General features: G+C 51.3%; 1 protein-coding gene and 1 non-coding gene across 2 annotated transcripts in view; one reads left to right on the forward strand and one right to left on the reverse strand.

Moving 5' to 3' along the window:
* LOC122375646 (dedicator of cytokinesis protein 3-like) overlaps positions 1-20,081 on the forward strand; it is a gene marked incomplete at its 5' end in the record, with an annotated part of 33,631 nt that extends 13,550 nt beyond the window's left edge. Inside the window, 15 exons of the mRNA XM_043355124.1 lie at positions 123-245; positions 8,769-8,928; positions 11,980-12,128; positions 12,431-12,516; positions 12,879-13,041; positions 13,320-13,757; positions 13,902-14,043; positions 14,884-15,050; positions 15,413-15,631; positions 15,935-16,066; positions 16,366-16,586; positions 16,988-17,245; positions 17,608-17,750; positions 18,163-18,257; positions 18,473-20,081. Of these exons, the coding sequence (XP_043211059.1) occupies positions 123-245; positions 8,769-8,928; positions 11,980-12,128; positions 12,431-12,516; positions 12,879-13,041; positions 13,320-13,757; positions 13,902-14,043; positions 14,884-15,050; positions 15,413-15,631; positions 15,935-16,066; positions 16,366-16,586; positions 16,988-17,245; positions 17,608-17,750; positions 18,163-18,257; positions 18,473-19,225 (3,249 nt within the window). The remainder of the gene's footprint in view (positions 1-122; positions 246-8,768; positions 8,929-11,979; positions 12,129-12,430; positions 12,517-12,878; positions 13,042-13,319; positions 13,758-13,901; positions 14,044-14,883; positions 15,051-15,412; positions 15,632-15,934; positions 16,067-16,365; positions 16,587-16,987; positions 17,246-17,607; positions 17,751-18,162; positions 18,258-18,472) is intronic.
* On the reverse strand, positions 15,715-15,788 carry Trnai-aau. Its single transcript has one exon. It is a non-coding gene; the product is annotated as a tRNA-Ile (tRNA).
* Positions 20,082-20,981: the final 900 nt, after the last annotated feature.

The following is a 20,981-nucleotide window of genomic DNA, read 5'->3' on the forward strand; positions in this document are numbered from 1 at the left end:
CGCGCCGCCCCTCAGTCTGAGGACCGACCCTCTATCCCCTCAGATCTACCCCCATGGCTGATGCGTGCCGTCCCTCAGCTCTACCGTCCTGTAGCTCAGCCTGACTGCCTATTTTCCCTCAGATGTACCCCCGCGACTGGTGCGTGTTGAAGATGACCGTCAACAAGGTGATCCTGAACACGCTGAAGGAGCTCTCTACTCCTCTCAGAGCCCGCTTCCTTCAGGGAGACAGCTTCAACCAACTGGTACGGCACCGCGAGTAGCTTCGGGGAGCTGAGTTGGACGTGTTTTGGTGTATGACGACTTCAATGTTTGCTGTTGGAAGCCATATGTCCGTGAAGTTAGCGTCAGCAACAGCAACGAATACAGCGTCGGATTCAGAATTGCTTCAAAAAGTGCCATCAGGTCAATTGGGGGACGGGGAACACGAATATGACATTTATTTTGCCCTAGCTCCCTTCCTTCATCCCTTAATCGTCCCTTAAAGGACGGGGCGCGTCAAAAGTGCCCCAAGGCTTCGTCTGATCGCCAAAATAATGGTCGCAATCGATTCCTCGGGTCAATATCTAACCTCAGTCGAAGGTTCCAGACCTGTGGCTCCTATCCCTCATCCCTTAATCGTCCCTTAAAGGACGGGGCGCGTCAAAAGTGCCCCAAGGCTTCGTCTGATCGCCAAAATAATGGTCGCAATCGATTCCTCGGGTCAATATCTAACCTCAGTCGAAGGTTCCAGACCTGTGGCTCCTATCCCTCATCCCTTAATCGTCCCTTAAAGGACGGGGCGCGTCAAAAGTGCCCCAAGGCTTCGTCTGATCGCCAAAATAATGGTCGCAATCGATTCCTCGGGTCAATATCTAACCTCAGTCGAAGGTTCCAGACCTGTGGCTCCTATCCCTCATCCCTTAATCGTCCCTTAAAGGACGGGGCGCGTCAAAAGTGCCCCAAGGCTTCGTCTGATCGCCAAAATAATGGTCGCAATCGATTCCTCGGGTCAATATCTAACCTCAGTCGAAGGTTCCAGACCTGTGGCTCCTATCCCTCATCCCTTAATCGTCCCTTAAAGGACGGGGCGCGTCAAAAGTGCCCCAAGGCTTCGTCTGATCGCCAAAATAATGGTCGCAATCGATTCCTCGGGTCAATATCTAACCTCAGTCGAAGGTTCCAGACCTGTGGCTCCTATCCCTCATCCCTTAATCGTCCCTTAAAGGACGGGGCGCGTCAAAAGTGCCCCAAGGCTTCGTCTGATCGCCAAAATAATGGTCGCAATCGATTCCTCGGGTCAATATCTAACCTCAGTCGAAGGTTTCAGACCTGTGGCTCCTATCCCTCATCCCTTAATCGTCCCTTAAAGGACGGGGCGCGTCAAAAGTGCCCCAAGGCTTCGTCTGATCGCCAAAATAATGGTCGCAATCGATTCCTCGGGTCAATATCTAACCTCAGTCGAAGGTTGCAGACCTGTGGCTCCTATCCCTCATCCCTTAATCGTCCCTTAAAGGACGGGGCGCGTCAAAAGGCCCCAAGGCTTCGTCTGATCGCCAAAATAATGGTCGCAATCGATTCCTCGGGTCAATATCTAACCTCAGTCGAAGGTTCCAGACCTGTGGCTCCTATCCCTCATCCCTTAATCGTCCCTTAAAGGACGGGGCGCGTCAAAAGTGCCCCAAGGCTTCGTCTGATCGCCAAAATAATGGTCGCAATCGATTCCTCGGGTCAATATCTAACCTCAGTCGAAGGTTCCAGACCTGTGGCTCCTATCCCTCATCCCTTAATCGTCCCTTAAAGGACGGGGCGCGTCAAAAAAGCCCCAAGGCTTCGTCTGATCGCCAAAATAATGGTCGCAATCGATTCTTCGGGTCAATATCTAACCTCAGTCGAAGGTTCCAGACCTGTGGCTCCTATCCCTCATCCCTTAATCGTCCCTTAAAGGACGGGGCGCGACAAAAAGCCCCAAGGCTTCGTCTGATCGCCAAAATAATGGTCGCAATCGATTCCTCGGGTCAATATCTAACCTCAGTCGAAGGTTTCAGACCTGTGGCTCCTATCCCTCATCCCTTAATCGTCCCTTAAAGGACGGGGCGCGTCAAAAGTGCCCCAAGGCTTCGTCTGATCGCCAAAATAATGGTCGCAATCGATTCTTCGGGTCAATATCTAACCTCAGTCGAAGGTTCCAGACCTGTGGCTCCTATCCCTCATCCCTTAATCGTCCCTTAAAGGACGGGGCGCGTCAAAAGTGCCCCAAGGCTTCGTCTGATCGCCAAAATAATGGTCGCAATCGATTCCTCGGGTCAATATCTAACCTCAGTCGAAGGTTCCAGACCTGTGGCTCCTATCCCTCATCCCTTAATCGTCCCTTAAAGGACGGGGCGCGTCAAAAGTGCCCCAAGGCTTCGTCTGATCGCCAAAATAATGGTCGCAATCGATTCCTCGGGTCAATATCTAACCTCAGTCGAAGGTTCCAGACCTGTGGCTCCTATCCCTCATCCCTTAATCGTCCCTTAAAGGACGGGGCGCGTCAAAAGTGCCCCAAGGCTTCGTCTGATCGCCAAAATAATGGTCGCAATCGATTCCTCGGGTCAATATCTAACCTCAGTCGAAGGTTCCAGACCTGTGGCTCCTATCCCTCATCCCTTAATCGTCCCTTAAAGGACGGGGCGCGTCAAAAGTGCCCCAAGGCTTCGTCTGATCGCCAAAATAATGGTCGCAATCGATTCCTCGGGTCAATATCTAACCTCAGTCGAAGGTTCCAGACCTGTGGCTCCTATCCCTCATCCCTTAATCGTCCCTTAAAGGACGGGGCGCGTCAAAAGTGCCCCAAGGCTTCGTCTGATCGCCAAAATAATGGTCGCAATCGATTCCTCGGGTCAATATCTAACCTCAGTCGAAGGTTCCAGACCTGTGGCTCCTATCCCTCATCCCTTAATCGTCCCTTAAAGGACGGGGCGCGTCAAAAGTGCCCCAAGGCTTCGTCTGATCGCCAAAATAATGGTCGCAATCGATTCCTCGGGTCAATATCTAACCTCAGTCGAAGGTTCCAGACCTGTGGCTCCTATCCCTCATCCCTTAATCGTCCCTTAAAGGACGGGGCGCGTCAAAAGTGCCCCAAGGCTTCGTCTGATCGCCAAAATAATGGTCGCAATCGATTCCTCGGGTCAATATCTAACCTCAGTTGAAGGTTCCAGACCTGTGGCTCCTATCCCTCATCCCTTAATCGTCCCTTAAAGATCGGGGCGCGTCAAAAGTGCCCCAAGGCTTCGTCTGATCGCCAAAATAATGGTCGCAATCGATTCCTCGGGTCAATTTCTAACCTCAGTCGAAGGTTTCAGACCTGTGGCCCCTATCCCTCATCCCTTAATCGTCCCTTAAAGGACGGGGCGCGTCAAAAGTGCCCCAAGGCTTCGTCTGATCGCCAAAATAATGGTCGCAATCGATTCCTCGGGTCAATATCTAACCTCAGTCGAAGGTTCCAGACCTGTGGCTCCTATCCCTCGTCCCTTAATCGTCCCTTAAAGGACGGGACGCGTCAAAAGTGCCTCAAGGGTTCGTCTGATCGCCAAAATAAGGGCCGCAATCGATTCCATCGATTAAGGGACGATTAAGGGATGAGGGATAGGAGCCACAGGTCTGGAACCTTCGAGTGAGGTTAGATATTGACCCGAGGAATCGATTGCGACCCTTATTTTGGCGATCAGAGGAAGCCTTGGGGCACTTTTGACGCGCCCCGTCCTTTAAGGGACGATTAAGGGATGAGGGATAGGGGCCACAGGTCTGAAACCTTCGACTGAGGTTAGAAATTGACCCGAGGAATCGATTGCGACCATTATTTTGGCGATCAGACGAAGCCTTGGGGCACTTTTGACGCGCCCCGATCTTTAAGGGACGATTAAGGGATGAGGGATAGGAGCCACAGGTCTGGAACCTTCAACTGAGGTTAGATATTGACCCGAGGAATCGATTGCGACCATTATTTTGGCGATCAGACGAAGCCTTGGGGCACTTTTGACGCGCCCCGTCCTTTAAGGGACGATTAAGGGATGAGGGATAGGAGCCACAGGTCTGGAACCTTCAACTGAGGTTAGATATTGACCCGAGGAATCGATTGCGACCATTATTTTGGCGATCAGACGAAGCCTTGGGGCACTTTTGACGCGCCCCGTCCTTTAAGGGACGATTAAGGGATGAGGGATAGGAGCCACAGGTCTGGAACCTTCGACTGAGGTTAGATATTGACCCGAGGAATCGATTGCGATCATTATTTTGGCGATCAGACGAAGCCTTGGGGCACTTTTGACGCGCCCCGTCCTTTAAGGGACGATTAAGGGATGAGGGATAGGAGCCACAGGTCTGGAACCTTCGACTGAGGTTAGATATTGACCCGAGGAATCGATTGCGACAATTATTTTGGCGATCAGACGAAGCCTTGGGGCACTTTTGACGCGCCCCGTCCTTAAAGGGACGATTAAGGGATGAGGGATAGGAGCCACAGGTCTGGAACCTTCGACTGAGGTTAGATATTGACCCGAGGAATCGATTGCGACCATTATTTTGGCGATCAGACGAAGCCTTGGGGCACTTTTGACGCGCCCCGTCCTTTAAGGGACGATTAAGGGATGAGGGATAGGAGCCACAGGTCTGGAACCTTCGATTGAGGTTAGATATTGACCCGAGGAATCGATTGCGACCATTATTTTGGCGATCAGACGAAGCCTTGGGGCACTTTTGACGCGCCCCGTCCTTTAAGGGACGATTAAGGGATGAGGGATAGGAGCCACAGGTCTGGAACCTTCGACTGAGGTTAAATATTGACCCGAGGAATCGATTGCGACCATTATTTTGGCGATCAGACGAAGCCTTGGGGCACTTTTGACGCGACCCGTCCTTTAAGGGACGATTAAGGGATGAGGGATAGGAGCCACAGGTCTGGAACCTTCGACTGAGGTTAGATATTGACCCGAGGAATCGATTGCGACCATTATTTTGGCGATCAGACGAAGCCTTGGGGCACTTTTGACGCGCCCCGTCCTTTAAGGGACGATTAAGGGATGAGGGATAGGAGCCACAGGTCTGGAACCTTCGACTGAGGTTAGATATTGACCCGAGGAATCGATTGCGACCATTATTTTGGCGATCAGACGAAGCCTTGGGGCACTTTTGACGCGCCCCCTCCTTTAAGGGACGATTAAGGGATGAGGGATAGGAGCCACAGGTCTGGAACCTTCGACTGAGGTTAGATATTGACCCGAGGAATCGATTGCGACCATTATTTTGGCGATCAGACGAAGCCTTGGGGCACTTTTGACGCGCCCCGTCCTTTAAGGGACGATTAAGGGATGAGGGATAGGAGCCACAGGTCTGGAACCTTCAACTGAGGTTAGATATTGACCCGAGGAATCGATTGCGACCATTATTTTGGCGATCAGACGAAGCCTTGGGGCACTTTTGACGCGCCCCGTCCTTTAAGGGACGATTAAGGGATGAGGGATAGGAGCCACAGGTCTGGAACCTTCGGCTGAAGTTAGATATTGACCCGAGGAATCGATTGCGACCATTATTTGGGCGATCAGACGAAGCCTTGGGGCACTTTTGACGCGCCCCGTCCTTTAAGGGACGATTAAGGGATGAGGGATAGGAGCCACAGGTCTGGAACCTTCGACTGAGGTTAGATATTGACCCGAAGGAATCGATTGCGACCATTATTTTGGCGATCAGACGAAGCCTTGGGGCACTTTTGACGCGCCCCGTCCTTTAAGGGACGATTAAGGGATGAGGGATAGGAGCCACAGGTCTGGAACCTTCGACTGAGGTTAGATATTGACCCGAGGAATCGATTGCGACCATTATTTTGGCGATCAGACGAAGCCTTGGGGCACTTTTGACGCGCCCCGTCCTTTAAGGGACGATTAAGGGATGAGGGATAGGAGCCACAGGTCTGGAACCTTCGACTGAGGTTAGATATTGACCCGAGGAATCGATTGCGACCATTATTTTGGCGATCAGACGAAGCCTTGGGGCACTTTTGACGCGCCCCGTCCTTTAAGGGACGATTAAGGGATGAGGGATAGGAGCCACAGGTCTGGAACCTTCGACTGAGGTTAGATATTGACCCGAAGAATCGATTGCGACCATTATTTTGGCGATCAGACGAAGCCTTGGGGCACTTTTGACGCGCCCCGTCCTTTAAGGGACGATTAAGGGATGAGGGATAGGAGCCACAGGTCTGGAACCTTCGACTGAGGTTAGATATTGACCCGAGGAATCGATTGCGACCATTATTTTGGCGATCAGACGAAGCCTTGGGGCACTTTTGACGCGCCCCGTCCTTTAAGGGACGATTAAGGGATGAGGGATAGGAGCCACAGGTCTGGAACCTTCGACTGAGGTTAGATATTGACCCGAGGAATCGATTGCGACCATTATTTTGGCGATCAGACGAAGCCTTGGGGCACTTTTGACGCGCCCCGTCCTTTAAGGGACGATTAAGGGATGAGGGATAGGAGCCACAGGTCTGGAACCTTCGACTGAGGTTAAATATTGACCCGAGGAATCGATTGCGACCATTATTTTGGCGATCAGACGAAGCCTTGGGGCACTTTTGACGCGCCCCGTCCTTTAAGGGACGATTAAGGGATGAGGGATAGGAGCCACAGGTCTGGAACCTTCGACTGAGGTTAGATATTGACCCGAGGAATCGATTGCGACCATTATTTTGGCGATCAGACGAAGCCTTGGGGCACTTTTGACGCGCCCCGTCCTTTAAGGGACGATTAAGGGATGAGGGATAGGAGCCACAGGTCTGGAACCTTCGACTGAGGTTAGATATTGACCCGAGGAATCGATTGCGACCATTATTTTGGCGATCAGACGAAGCCTTGGGGCACTTTTGACGCGCCCCCGTCCTTTAAGGGACGATTAAGGGATGAGGGATAGGAGCCACAGGTCTGGAACCTTCGACTGAGGTTAGATATTGACCCGAGGAATCGATTGCGACCATTATTTTGGCGATCAGACGAAGCCTTGGGGCACTTTTGACGCGCCTCGTCCTTTAAGGGACGATTAAGGGATGAGGGATAGGAGCCACAGGTCTGGAACCTTCAACTGAAGTTAGATATTGACCCGAGGAATCGATTGCGACCATTATTTTGGCGATCAGACGAAGCCTTGGGGCACTTTTGACGCGCCCCGTCCTTTAAGGGACGATTAAGGGATGAGGGATAGGAGCCACAGGTCTGGAACCTTCGGCTGAAGGTTAGATATTGACCCGAGGAATCGATTGCGACCATTATTTGGGCGATCAGACGAAGCCTTGGGGCACTATTGACGCGCCCCGTCCTTTAAGGGACGATTAAGGGATGAGGGATAGGAGCCACAGGTCTGGAACCTTCGACTGAGGTTAGATATTGACCCGAGGAATCGATTGCGACCATTATTTTGGCGATCAGACGAAGCCTTGGGGCACTTTTGACGCGCCCCGTCCTTTAAGGGACGATTAAGGGATGAGGGATAGGAGCCACAGGTCTGGAACCTTCGACTGAGGTTAGATATTGACCCGAGGAATCGATTGCGACCATTATTTTGGCGATCAGACGAAGCCTTGGGGCACTTTTGACGCGCCCCGTCCTTTAAGGGACGATTAAGGGATGAGGGATAGGAGCCACAGGTCTGGAACCTTCGACTGAGGTTAGATATTGACCCGAGGAATCGATTGCGACCATTATTTTGGCGATCAGACGAAGCCTTGGGGCACTTTTGACGCGCCCCGTCCTTTAAGGGACGATTAAGGGATGAGGGATAGGAGCCACAGGTCTGGAACCTTCGACTGAGGTTAGATATTGACCCGAAGAATCGATTGCGACCATTATTTTGGCGATCAGACGAAGCCTTGGGGCACTTTTGACGCGCCCCGTCCTTTAAGGGACGATTAAGGGATGAGGGATAGGAGCCACAGGTCTGGAACCTTCGACTGAGGTTAGATATTGACCCGAGGAATCGATTGCGACCATTATTTTGGCGATCAGACGAAGCCTTGGGGCACTTTTGACGCGCCCCGTCCTTTAAGGGACGATTAAGGGATGAGGGATAGGAGCCACAGGTCTGGAACCTTCGACTGAGGTTAGATATTGACCCGAGGAATCGATTGCGACCATTATTTTGGCGATCAGACGAAGCCTTGGGGCACTTTTGACGCGCCCCGTCCTTTAAGGGACGATTAAGGGATGAAGGAAGGGAGCTATGGCAAAATAAATGTCATATTCGTGTTCCCTGTCCCCCAATTGACCTGATCGCACTTTTTGAAGCGATTCTGAATCCGACGCTGTATTCGTTGCTGTTGCTGACGCTAACTTCACGGACATGGAAGCCATACACATTTTTTTTATACATTTTGTAATAGGTATTTGCATAACGATGTCATCAATAATGCACAAAAGGGTTAAACATACTCCTAATTCCTTTAGCGTAAACATATTACCGTTGACTCAAGTTCAGAAAGCTGTCCATAGATGGCGTTAGTGCAAGCGCCTGAATGTAGACTGTACCGCTCAACGCGCTGCACTGCAGTCTTCTATAGGTGGCGCCAGCTGTATACTCGATAGGGGCAACCAGAAGGAGACTTGTTCGGTGTATTTTAATTAAATGGCTTTTGCTATACCTTATAGCTGCCACATGGTCATGACAAGCTATTACACTCGGCTAAATTCACGAGTGTATTAGGCATTGGGCTCCAATGGGCAATGAAGCACGTTGACCGTACTATCACGATTTCTCGTCCCCAGCTGTGGCACAACTACTTCACACTGTCTGTGGCGTTCGCCACCCAGCCGGACCTTCAGCTGGAGACCTTCTCGGAGATCAAGCGGGATAAGCTGCTGCACAACTACCAGGACATGCGGATCGTCATGGGCTTCGAGGTGCTCTCCATGTGGCGTCTGCTCGGTGAGCACTAGAGGTCTGCACCGGCCGGCTGCAGCCGCGGCTGGCTGCAGCCCCACGGCTGTGGGCCGGGGCGGCTGCAAATATCTCCAATAACACGGCTACGGCTGTGGCCACGGCTGTGAGATTTCAAGCTCAATCTTAACCCTCGCATGTGTGCGGCGTTTGCCAGCTTCTAATGTGTAGGGGGGGGGGGGGGCTCGGTTGGACCCCCCTTGCCGTTTGGCCCCTGATCGAGCTAGAGCTTCGCGGAAAAAACGAGCGTGTTGCCCGTGACGAGAGGAAGCCGATGATACCCAATTTTAAGGTCCTAGGTCATTGGGCGACCTTCCAGGTCAGGTCAATGACCCAAAGTCGGGAAAATCGGGACCTGTTAGAAAGTCGTAAATTGTGGCTGCTATGGGGCTTTTCGGGGTGCCGATCACGAATATCGTGTTAGTTTTGATCACAGATGATGTCTTTAAGCATTTAGACCAGGTCGGGTCAGGTCAGGTCAGGTCAACCAGTAGGCATCGTGACGGGTATTCGTAGTACGTGTCAACCGCCTCTGACAGCTTCGTAACATGTTACGAAGGCACCAAAACTACTTCGTAAATGTTCAAATGGTTGCTAAATTCGAATTCAGCTCCAAAAACTAGCCTAGAAACATGTACAGCTCGAAAAAGTGAGCCGAGGTGAGTGAGGTCACCCGAGGTCACCAAAGGTCAATGACCTGACCTGACCTTTAGGTGACCTTGACACCCACCCTCATGCATGGAAGGAACATCAAATCACATGTTTGAACGTTTGAAACTACGAAAAGCTTGCAAACGCGCCGCTATTGCGAGCCGACATACGCAGAATCGCGATTCCGGCCAAACATGGTCTCGGAAAAGAGGTCACAGGTCAAAGGTCATTCGGGTCAGGGTCATGAAATTTTCAGGGTAGGTGTAAAATTGATCAATGTGAGGGTACTGAAAGTTTCGTCGCGATCGGCCGCTTTTTACGCGAGTTATTCGCGAAAAACCATGGGGGGGGGGTCCATCCGACCCCCCTACACATGCGAGGGTTAAGTACTCAAATATAAAATTTTAAATCCTCAATCTTACATTCTGATAAGCAGTCTAGCCTGTAAAAATCATGCAAAGGATGCCCAGCAACATTGAAAGTGGTGAAGCCTTTGAAAACCTGTAATGGTTTTACCATTTGCTGTAGGGGAGTTTGCACTCTGGTACAGAATACTAATTATAGGTACCGATTGTTCCTTCATCAAGAGCTTGACAGATTCAGAAAATGCAATATGTTGCATTGTCACATCCCTCTCAAATCAATCTCACCTGGTCATTAGGAGAGCACCTTACAGCTATTGAAGACGAGCGTTCAATAATTCTTTCAGGTAATAGAAAAAGAAATCACGTCTAGATAAAGGCAGGTAAAGGCTTCATAAAATATTATCTAAAATAACTCTTAGATGTATTTCTGGATTTTCGACATGTCCAATTACATAATATAAAACTGGCGCTTTATGTTCTAACTGGTGTGTGAGTGACCGCTAACAGAAAATGCTGATCAACAAAGCCAATGGAATTAGATTATAAGTGAGCATGAACCTTACTTACGGTTAATTCACATGATGGTGAAAACCCTGAACACGTAATTCACATGACGGTGAAAACCCTGAACACAATATTTCCTACGCGAGCTGTTGACTTTACTAATAAAATGACGTCTTCTTCTGAAAACGTAAAAATTTGATAATTAATCTTTGTTTGAGAGCAAGTTTTCTACTGTTAAGCATTATTATTTATTGATTATAATTTTTATGGCTGTTTATAGTGACACAAAACAATTAATTGCCACTTCTTTGCTATTGATGTCATTAAAAACTCAAGTGAAATTTTTGATTGAAAGAGGCAATTGTGGCTCGCACGTCCTTGGGGATTTGAGCGAAGATCATTATTTGGAAAAATCAAAATAGATGACTTTTTCTTTCTTGGATGCTCACTAGTGTTTTGATGCCTTGCATATCAAAATAGTTTTGAGACTTGCTCAGAAGGCTGCTTCAAGCCTTCCGAGGTCCCCATTGCCACTTCTTTCATCCTTCTTACGCATATCACACCCCAGAAAATATGCAAGGTAAGAAAGAAGCAAGAGTTTTGACTAGACAATCACTTTATGACAGTCCATCAACTTCAGTTTCATTTTCCATACCTAACATTGATAATGAAAAGCATCAGAGTCTGTTATTCTGTCCCTCAACCATGCTTCAGGATTTGGTATTGGATGTCTACACTGCTAGTGCTTCTATTCTGGTTCGTTGTTTATGTTTTCTGTTGATGTAGGTACCTACCTACCCATCTTTCTTAACCCCTTGCAAGGGCTTGTGTAGGCATGCGATGCGCATCAGGCTTCAGGCCTTCCGCCTAAAGCCAGATACACAACCACTTAACCTATGATGCTTCATGAGCTTGAGAATCTATAGCCCATTGCAATATGCTTTTGGCTATATGTTTCAACTAAAAACAACTTATTATATACTATTTGGTTGCATTTCATTGAAAGTATCCACGGCCGTCTGACGGCTGGCTGCCCACAGTTTGCCACGGCTGTGGGCGGCTGTGGCTGTGGAGCCACGGCTGCGGGGCGGCTAGGCTGTGGAAAATTGCAGCCGTGCAGAACTCTAGTGAGCACTGAGCCGATGGATGGCGGGTGCTCTGTACCAGCTCAGTGAAATGTATGGGAAATACTCGAGCGTCAAACAAATGATTGTCATGCTACATTCACAGCAGTGATAGGTTATGTGAATTTTGATAAGTGATACGTTGTGTGAATTTTGATGAGTGCTGGCGGGTCTGCAATTTGTGGGCCATTTTTGTGTTTAGCTGCCCATTCCACCGCCAGGTGACCGTAAGCTTCATTTCGTGCCGTCTTTGTTGTTTTCCTATTTCTCCCGTCAGGCGACCGTAAGGCGCACTTTGTGCCGTCTCTGATGTTTAGTTCCTATTTCTCCCGTCAGGCGACCGTAAGGCGCACTTTGTGCCGTCTCTGATGTTTAGTTCCTATTTCTCTCACCAGGTGACCGTAAGGTGCACTTCGTACCCTCTCTGGTGGGTCCGATGCTGGAGCTGACGCTGCTGCCGGCGCCGGAGCTGCGCAGGGCCACTCTGCCCGTCTTCTATGAGCTGATGGAGGCGGAACAGGCCGCCAGGGGGACCTTCAAACAGGTAGGAAGAGGTACAGGGTCGGGAATCATCCACAGCGGGAGTCTGATCTAAAGATTACAGGTGATAGCGTTTTGCATTTGTCGCTTTGCGAGACTTGTTTTTCCTTTAAACACAAATGACTTACCGCTGGTTTGTGTGTGCTTGAGTTCTGCTGGTGATTATTTTTGCCGGAGCTTGGTCAGGTCTGATTTGAGCGATTACAGAAACTAGCACACATCGAAGTTTTGTACCATTGTGGTTCCGTGTAGTGTGTACAGCATGTGATTCTATGCGTGCGCCTCACTTGCTGTTCTTTGTGACAGGTTGAGACTGAGGTGATTGATAAACTGGACATCCTGGTCAGTGAAGACAAGGGCGACGACGACTACCGGAGGCTCTTCCAGAACATGTAAGTTTCCTATATTGCTTTAACACTTGGTACTTCCTAGCAGTACTCGGTACTCCTCAATGTCGGCAAGGGTGGCAGGATGTGTGATCATGACTCTGATTTAGACAACTAACAGCAGATTAGATAGCAAGGTAGACATTGACCCAGACGTATTCATCTTCGTCCTACCGGCAGTTCCGTCCTACCACGCATCCCTCTTCCCTTCCATACTCTTCACTGCCTTGTTCCGACCTGTTCTGACCTTCCATATCCTTTCCTGCCATGCCCTACAATATCTTATGTGCTCTGTAGTCTGTCCTGTCCTGCACTGACCTTTGCCTGACTTGACCCGCCCTGACCTGACCTGCCCCTCTCCCCTGCAGCCTGCTGACGGAGGTACAGCAGCGCCGGCCGCCCTGGCGGGACGCCGGCGTACGGTTCGTGCTGTCGGTGACGCGCCTGCTGGAGCGGCTGCTGGACTACCGCCAGGTCATGGAGGGTGACGAGAACAGGGACAAACGGATGAGCTGCACCGTCAACCTGCTGGTCAGTCGCGGGGCGTCGACGGGTAGTCCGTTTTAGGTTGTTTGTAACGCTTTCTTGTTAGATAACTCGATAAAGTGCGTTCGGTTCGGTTGTGTTCCGTTGTAACGCTTTGAGCTTTCGCTGTACCTACCGCGCACTACAGTGGAGTCCACTTTATATTTATGTTACATTTCGATGCAGGAAAATAATGGATCGTTTTAACTTGTGAGACCATATACGTCACTCACGTTTTTCGCCCGATGAGGGTTTCTGTTAACCCATGGCCATTCGTTTGTCAGAATTTCTACAAGAGCGAGGTAAACCGCTCGGAGATGTACCAGCGCTACATCTACAAGCTGCACGACCTGCACGTGTCGGCCGAGAACTACGTGGAGGCCGCGCTGACGCTGCGCCTGCACGCCGATCAGCTCGAGTGGAGCACCCGGGTGCTGCACGCCGACCTGCGCTACCCGGCCCACTGTGAGTGGCAGCGAAAGGAGCAGCTGCTGCGGCAGATGGTCGACTATGTGGACCGCGCCAAGTGCTGGGAGCTCGGCATCCCCCTGCTGAAGGAGCTCGCCGAGCAATATGAGACGCGCGTGTTCGACTACGGACGGCTCAGTGAGACTCTGCGCACAATGGCGGACTTCTATGACCGGATCATGAGCCAGCTGAGACCCGAGCCGGAGTACTTCCGAGTGGGCTTCTACGGACAGCAGTTTCCGCCCTTCGTCAGGGTACGTAAAGAGAGGGCATTGGGTGAGCAAAGGCAGAGGAGGGGAAGAGGAGGACATAATTCGGAATTCTATTCAGTGTGATGGGTCAAATGTTTTATCGAGCTTACCTTCAGAGTTTGACATTTCCCCGTTTCCTCTCCACAGAACAAGGTGTTTGTGTACCGGGGTCTGGAGTACGAGCGGCTGGCCACGTTCACTCAGCGCCTGCAGACGGAGTTCCCTGCCGCTCAGCTGATGACTACACTGGCGCCACCTGACGAGAACATCATGAACGCACCGGCGCAGTGTATCCTTTTCATACATGAGTGGAGACGTATCGATCATGGATGCTGAGAGGTTCTGCTTTCAATATTTCTGCACATATCATAAAAACGGGATATCAGGGGTATTTTCCGACTACGGAAGACGAAATATTTTAATTTGTGCCGGGAGGTAATCAGGCTCTGATTTTGCTGTCTCTGCAAATGATAAGTTTATGGAATGCTGTCGGTAGTAGACGTATTCATAGATTGTACGCCGTTAGGCGGCACGGGTGGACATCGATAGCAGCGCCTCTATCGGTCACTAGGGAAAGCTGGGCTGTAGGCGACGAAATACCTGCTGAGTTGTCACACGTTAAATAGGTTTATAGACATCCGTCTTGTGAAAAACTTGAACTTTTGCCTTCAATATTTCTACAGGCAATTTTAGAAGTGATCTTCACATCTTGCAAGTCCGTTTAGAATATTGTATTCACTTCAAGGCTTCCTTATTGTTCTTGGCGATGGTGCTGGAACTATTTATTATTAGTGTTTCTGGCTTAGTAAAAGCATATATTGTGCAAACGATGGAAAAACATAAAAGGAAGATTTTAAATGCAATTTTATCTAACAATTAATGGTACATTCTTTACACATAAAGGAAAAGTTGCATGCTAACTGATAATTTAAAGCTCTTGGGGCCAGATGTTTTCTTCTTTTCTTACGTCGCCCCAATGGCCGCGAATACACTTGTGATAACGCCTATCGCATCTTCGATAGGGTTTTCCAATATTTAAGCAGCTAGTGCTCTAAGCTTGGCTCTAAGCTTCCCGCTACTTCAACGACTGCCGATTTTCGTTGTTTTCCTTGACCTGTTACCCACACAGACATTCAGATTTGTAACGTGCGTCCGGTGGCTCGCGAGTCCGGCTCCCGCCAGCAACTCGACGTTCCCGCCAAAATCCAGGCGTTCCACCTTGTGAACGATGTGGACACGTTCCAGTTCGACCGGCCCGTCCACCGCGGCGCTGTGGACAGGGACAACGAGTTCAAGGTCAGTCAGAGCAGACTGGGGGCGAGTGGGGTTGGGGGAATAACAGGTCTCTGATCTCAGAGGGCACTGGGCGTTAACTTTTGTTGTGTGTGACTGTGCTGTGTCTGATCTGTGACCATGCTGTCCCAAACCTCAATTCATGCCTGACCTGTGCCCGGTCGTCGATGACCTTACCTGTGACCGTCAGCCTCGTGCCTGTGACCGCATCATATTTAGCTTGTTTCCACTTCAATTGTTGATGGTATGCGTTCATGTGAGTGAATTGCGCCGCCATTGACCTTTGACTGTCCTATAGCCAGTCCATTCCCGACATTTGACCACTTGACTCAGACCTCTAACATCTGCCCCCTGCCCTCCCTCAGACCCTATGGCTGGAGCGGACCGTGCTGCAGATCGAGTCGCCCCTGCCGGGCATCCTGCGCTGGTTCCCGGTGAGCTCCGCGCGCCGTGAGCTCATCTCACCGGTGAGACACGGCTGTGAGACGGTGAGCGCGGCCAACCGCCAGCTGCGTCAGCTGATCGGACGGTACACGCCGCCGGTGGCTGATACTAACGTCAGTCCGCTCAGCATGCGGCTCCAGGTGAGAGTGGAGAGAGTGAGAGAGGGGCGGGTGGGGTGACATCGACGGTGTTTTGACAGTGGCTGGGTCAAAACAGGGGGCACTGGCCAGTATGGGGGTCGAACCCATGACATTCGCGTTATTAGCACGACGCTCTAACCAACTGAGCTAACCGGCCGCTGTTATTAAACTTGATTCCGTTTTGACAGGAAAATATGTAATCCCCTCAGACGTAATAACTTTTTCTTGTTATACAGTGAGGATTCGTGCATTTTGTCTCCGTTCTAACCCTGTCCTACCGCTTCGTCCCTATCGCCTGCGTAGGGCATCATAGACGCTGCGGTGAACGGAGGTCACAGCAACTTCAAGGAGGCGTTCTTCACTGCCGAGTTCGCTGCCCAGAACCCGGACATGGTGCAGCACGTGACACAGCTGAAGGGGCTCATCCAGGAGCAGGTCAGTCGGTGGGCAGACCCGCAGGGTCAGACAGAGACCAGAGGACAGAGGGCTAGGAGAGAGAAGAAAACACCGGGAGACGGCCATCTAGTAGATACATACAGCTATTCAAACGATATTTAACCGTTATATTCAAAATATTTAAACGGCAGCTGTCCATTCTGGACCTGACGCTCAGTTTGCTCCCTTCTCTGCAGACTGATCCCTCTGTTCCCTCCCTCTCTCCCTCCCTTCCTCCCTCCCTCCCTCCCTCCCTCTGCTCCCTCCCCCTCAGCTGACCCCTCTGTTTCCCTCCGCAGCTCTCGATTCTAGACCAGGCGCTCAGTCTGCACGGCCAGCTGGCGCCGGCCAGTGTGCAGCCGCTGCACCGTCGGCTGCTGCAGTGCCAGCGGCAGCTGCGACTGGCAGCTGCCGGCTCCCCGCCCGCGCCCGGCGCCGACTCCCCGGGACCAGCCCGCTTCAGTCGACAGAGCAGCCACCGGCGCAGCGTGGGCGCCGACTCCAAGGCCAGCATACTCAGGTGGGTTTGTTCAAAAGACTTAGGACAGACTGGCTCTAATGACAGAACCCTCAGGTAGGTCCGCCACAACAGTCAGGCTCCATTGACAGCATCCTCAGGTAGGTCAATGGGTGACGGTGAAACTCCTAGATTTTGTTAATGGGATTACCATATCTGAAAATAAGTCTTTCAAAACGTGAAATGAAATTGGGAACCGGTACAGGAAAACGGAGGGGAAGCCCTGTGGCCTGTATGGATCAGTTTGTGCCTGATAAGGCCTAACATGATCAAAAAGATGTTCTGTGAGGGTATGTATACCTGTGATGAGTTGGACATTGTTCAACCTCTGGCATGCCCCCGATCCCTCAGTACGCCGCTACCGCCGGTACTCTACTGACCTCCCCCTCCCCCCCCCTCCCCAGCACGCCACTGCCGCCGGTACCGACCGCTGCAGTCCCCCAGTGGCGCCGGCCGGGCAGCAGCTCGTGTCCCAGTAGCCGCTCCTCTGCCGCCTCCTCCGTGTCCTGGAGCGGCGTACAGACCACCGAGCCGACCGAACAGGAGCTGGGGTACGCGCGACCCGGCGACTGGGACTCGCTCGGTGACAGGAGGAGCTCGATGGGCTCACAGACCAGCGGCGACTTCCAGCAGCACGAATACTTCCTGCTCACCGTCGGAGGGTGAGAGACGTGGGGAGACGGAGACTGATTTGGTAGTTGGGATACCTACATTGCGGCTTAGGTGACATGTCAGATGCATATCAGGGTTAGGAGATGTGGAAGACAAGAGCACAAAGAGCCGAAATACGCTATGATAGCCGGTATGAAATGTGATATATGAGCGGACAGTACACGGTATAGCCGTGTTAAAAGACACTTTTGGTTATGTTTTGTGACAACCGTTAGACTGTTTTTGGTCGATATGATGACACACTCTGTGCGATAGATGTGACCGTTCTGAGCCATAGATCCATGCTAGGGACGAGCGGATGCCGAACCATGCTATATTCGGCCAGTCACACTGTTCTGTCGGCTCCTTTCAGTGACGACGACCCTCCCGAGCGGCCGCCGAAGCGTCTCTCGGAGCCGCGTCCGTCTGGTGACGGTCCATCCCGTCCGGTCAGCCGCCAGTCGTCTGTGGTGGGGAGCTCGGACCAGCCGCCGCTACCGCCGCTGCCGCCCAAACGTGAGCAATACTTCTGAGTTCGAGTACGACACGATTAGGTAGTGGGCAGTGTGTTATTTGGTGTAAGTAAGAGCGAGGGTAGATGATGGGCTGGTCTTCTGGGCTGTTTGACGTGCCGTTTAGTTGTGGAAATGGAAAGTGCCGACGAGATGGGCTTTGGATAGAAACGTAACTCTTTTGGTATTGTTCTGTACGCATATTACCAGCCCAGAAGGCTGTATTGTCCTTGCTTTCTGCTTACAACTCATGTAACTCAATAATGCTAACCATTAATTCGCGTTTTTTTTTAAATTAATGATGCTGCGCTGCATAATGGAAGCCGGTTTTTGTTACGAAACCATGATGTTTGAGACTTATCCACTTATCTTCCTGTGTCTCTTACTGACCTGTCTGACGGTTTCGTCTTCCTCAGCTGCTGAAAAGCGTCACACATCGTCAGTCTCTTCAGTGGTCTACGGCGGAGCACTGGAGCACCGGCCCAGCCTTCCGCTCAGGCTCACCAAAAAGGTAAACACCGGACGGATATGAATGCAATCTTGCAGAGAGAACTGCTGCAACGAACGCTGAATGAATGAGGCGCAGCCGAAAAGTATGGCTGTCGTGCCAATTTCTATGGTTTGATGACTTGTACTCGTATCTAAATATCTATTTCGAAGGTTTTGGGATGACCACTGACCAGTCAGTACGCAATATTGACAATAACTCCCTCCCCACCCCTACAGGTGTCTGCGCCGGCGATAATGTGTGCACCGATCCTGCCGCCGCCTCCGCTGCCACCCAAGCCGCCGGCGCCGCGCTCCTCAGAGGTACCCAGTCCGACGGCGGCGCTATGTGACCTGCTCGGTCCACCCGACTTTGAGGCGCCGCCGCCGCCCACCGCCGAGTCCTCGCCAACGCCGGGAGAGCTATCATCGACATACATGTCGCCCACGCTGCCGGCCGTGCCGACGAGCGCGCCGCCCGCGCCCGCCCTGCCGCCCCCGCCCAGAACGTCCGGCGTGCCGCTGACCCGGCTGACAGCTCCCGATCAGCCGCCGAGGGTGGCACTCAGCTTCGACGAGCCAGACTATGGAGATTATAAGGTCCTACAGCCGGGCAGTGCTGTCTATGGGAACTATAAGGTCCTGAAACCGGGCGGCACTGAATACGGCGACTATAAGGTCCTCAAACCGGGCAGCACCGACTACGGAGACTATAAGGTCCTACAGTCGGGCAGTACTGACTACGGAGACTATAAGGTTCTTCAGTCGGGGAGATTTGAAGATAGGGACTACGAAGTCCTCAAACCGGGCGAAGCTGACTTCGGCGACTATAAGGTTCTCAATTCAGGCAGTCCTGGGTGTGGTGACTACAAAGTGCTCCAGCCTAACGGTCTGTGCAGGTTGAGTGAGGAGCCCAACTACAAACTGGTGGTGTCACCGGGTAGGATATGTCGGCGCCTGGCTGCGGCCGGTGACAGAGAAACAGATGCCTGAAACCGTGCGGAAATGAGACTTACAGAAGTATACTGTTCTTATTTGGGTAACGTATCGAGCTATGATCAAGTGATTGTGCGAGCTTGTGACCTTGTTTGACCAAGTAGGATGGAAGCTGAAGGTTCCATCGTCAACTGTTCGAACTTAGCGTGAGTAACGCCGATGCTATGTTGTAAACGGTGCCGGGGCGAGCTTCGAGTCGCCTCGCTACTGGAGTCGTTTCGGGTAATTCAGTGGCCCAGCCAGTGGCGTATGTTTGATATTTTGATATAGCAATGGTATGCGCCACAGGAGAAGCTATATTTTTGGTATGTGTTGCTTAGTTATGGCATATAAAACACGTATTAGCTCTTCAACTCGCATCAAATGCGCAAGAAAAAACCCTGTTTGGCTTACGTGTGAGAATTATGATAGGCCAAATGATACCCATTAAGCTTCTCGTCAAAGTCGTGTGCCTACACACCGAGGTACTAGTCATGGAAAGCAGTGTTATCGAGTTGGTGGCCATTGTTCGTACGAGAAGTGCTCACTTCGGTGGCCCAGCGACCGGCCTGGAGTCTCAGTCGATCTGCCCGTATCTGATCATACCACTGTCATAAGGTGCTTCTCGTGAATATGCCGAGGCCATAATAAGGTGTTGACTGGGCCGCGCTTAGGTATTGACGTTATAAGTGATCGTATGTTGTTTGAATATGTCGTGCCAAGCATAGCGTTTTATTGCAACGCAAAATAATGATGCGTTATATTTGCTCACACACGCACACTCGCATTGATGTTACTTTGTAGATTGTGACGCTATATTTCGTCCATCAGTTTATGTTGTGTCGCTTCCAACGAAATACAATGAATATATTTCGTTTGTCTTATTTTGCTGTAACAACGATAAATAAACGCAAACGGTAAGTGGAATAACGGTTACCAACGCACCCACAAGGAGCTATTGAAGCGTTTTCCTCGGGATTGCAGAAAGCTACGAGCAATACCTAAATAATAATCAACCTCAAGAACGTGATTGTTTCTACCGGATGCAGTTGTATGTTGCAGGCGCGTAATCAGTCTACCGATTGTGAAACCGTGCTCTCAATCGGTATAACAACCACAAATGGATCCTCGTGCTCGTATGTTGAACTGCACCGCCAGTCGCACGTCTGTGCGGCGTGTCCGTTTCACGGTCGGGCTACCCGTAACACCCGTAACCCGTCTCGGCTCGTCCGTCCTCGGGCCGTTGATTTGCCGTGTGACGGATCGTCCCACTCTCGGCACGCGCTGCGGCCCCGGCGCTCGTCGCCACATTAGCGCGCGCCCGTGACACGTCACAGCGTCACGTTGCGGCGGCGTCACGGCCCAGCGGCGGGCGGGCGGCTGCTGGCGCTGTTCTGCTCTAAATCCAGCGGGTGGTGTACGGCCGTGTGAGGCGGGACAGATCACTGGAGAGGCGGCAGTGAGACACCGGACGGCCGGGAGCTGTGTGCGGTGTGGAGAGGTGGACCGGGAGAGCCGGCAGCAGCTGTGATACTAGCGAGCAGTGGAGGACTGTGCAGGACTGGCCAGGGCATTATCGCAATGTGAGTAAATACCTATATCGGCTGTGGCTCATGGTTGCTGCATTAGTCGATGTGGACTGAATTGATTATAAATGTATTTTTATCAGCCCAAGCGTTCTTGTTATTACTGTAATGCAAGCCTACTCGCTCACACTCGCTTTTTTATCAAGTCCCTTACCCTAACCTAACCGATCAGCTGGACTGCATGTCTC

The sequence above is a fragment of the Amphibalanus amphitrite genome, unplaced genomic scaffold (assembly GCF_019059575.1).
Source record: "Amphibalanus amphitrite isolate SeventyFive unplaced genomic scaffold, NRLGWU_Aamphi_draft 001885F_arrow, whole genome shotgun sequence".
NCBI lineage: Eukaryota > Metazoa > Arthropoda > Thecostraca > Balanomorpha > Balanidae > Amphibalanus > Amphibalanus amphitrite.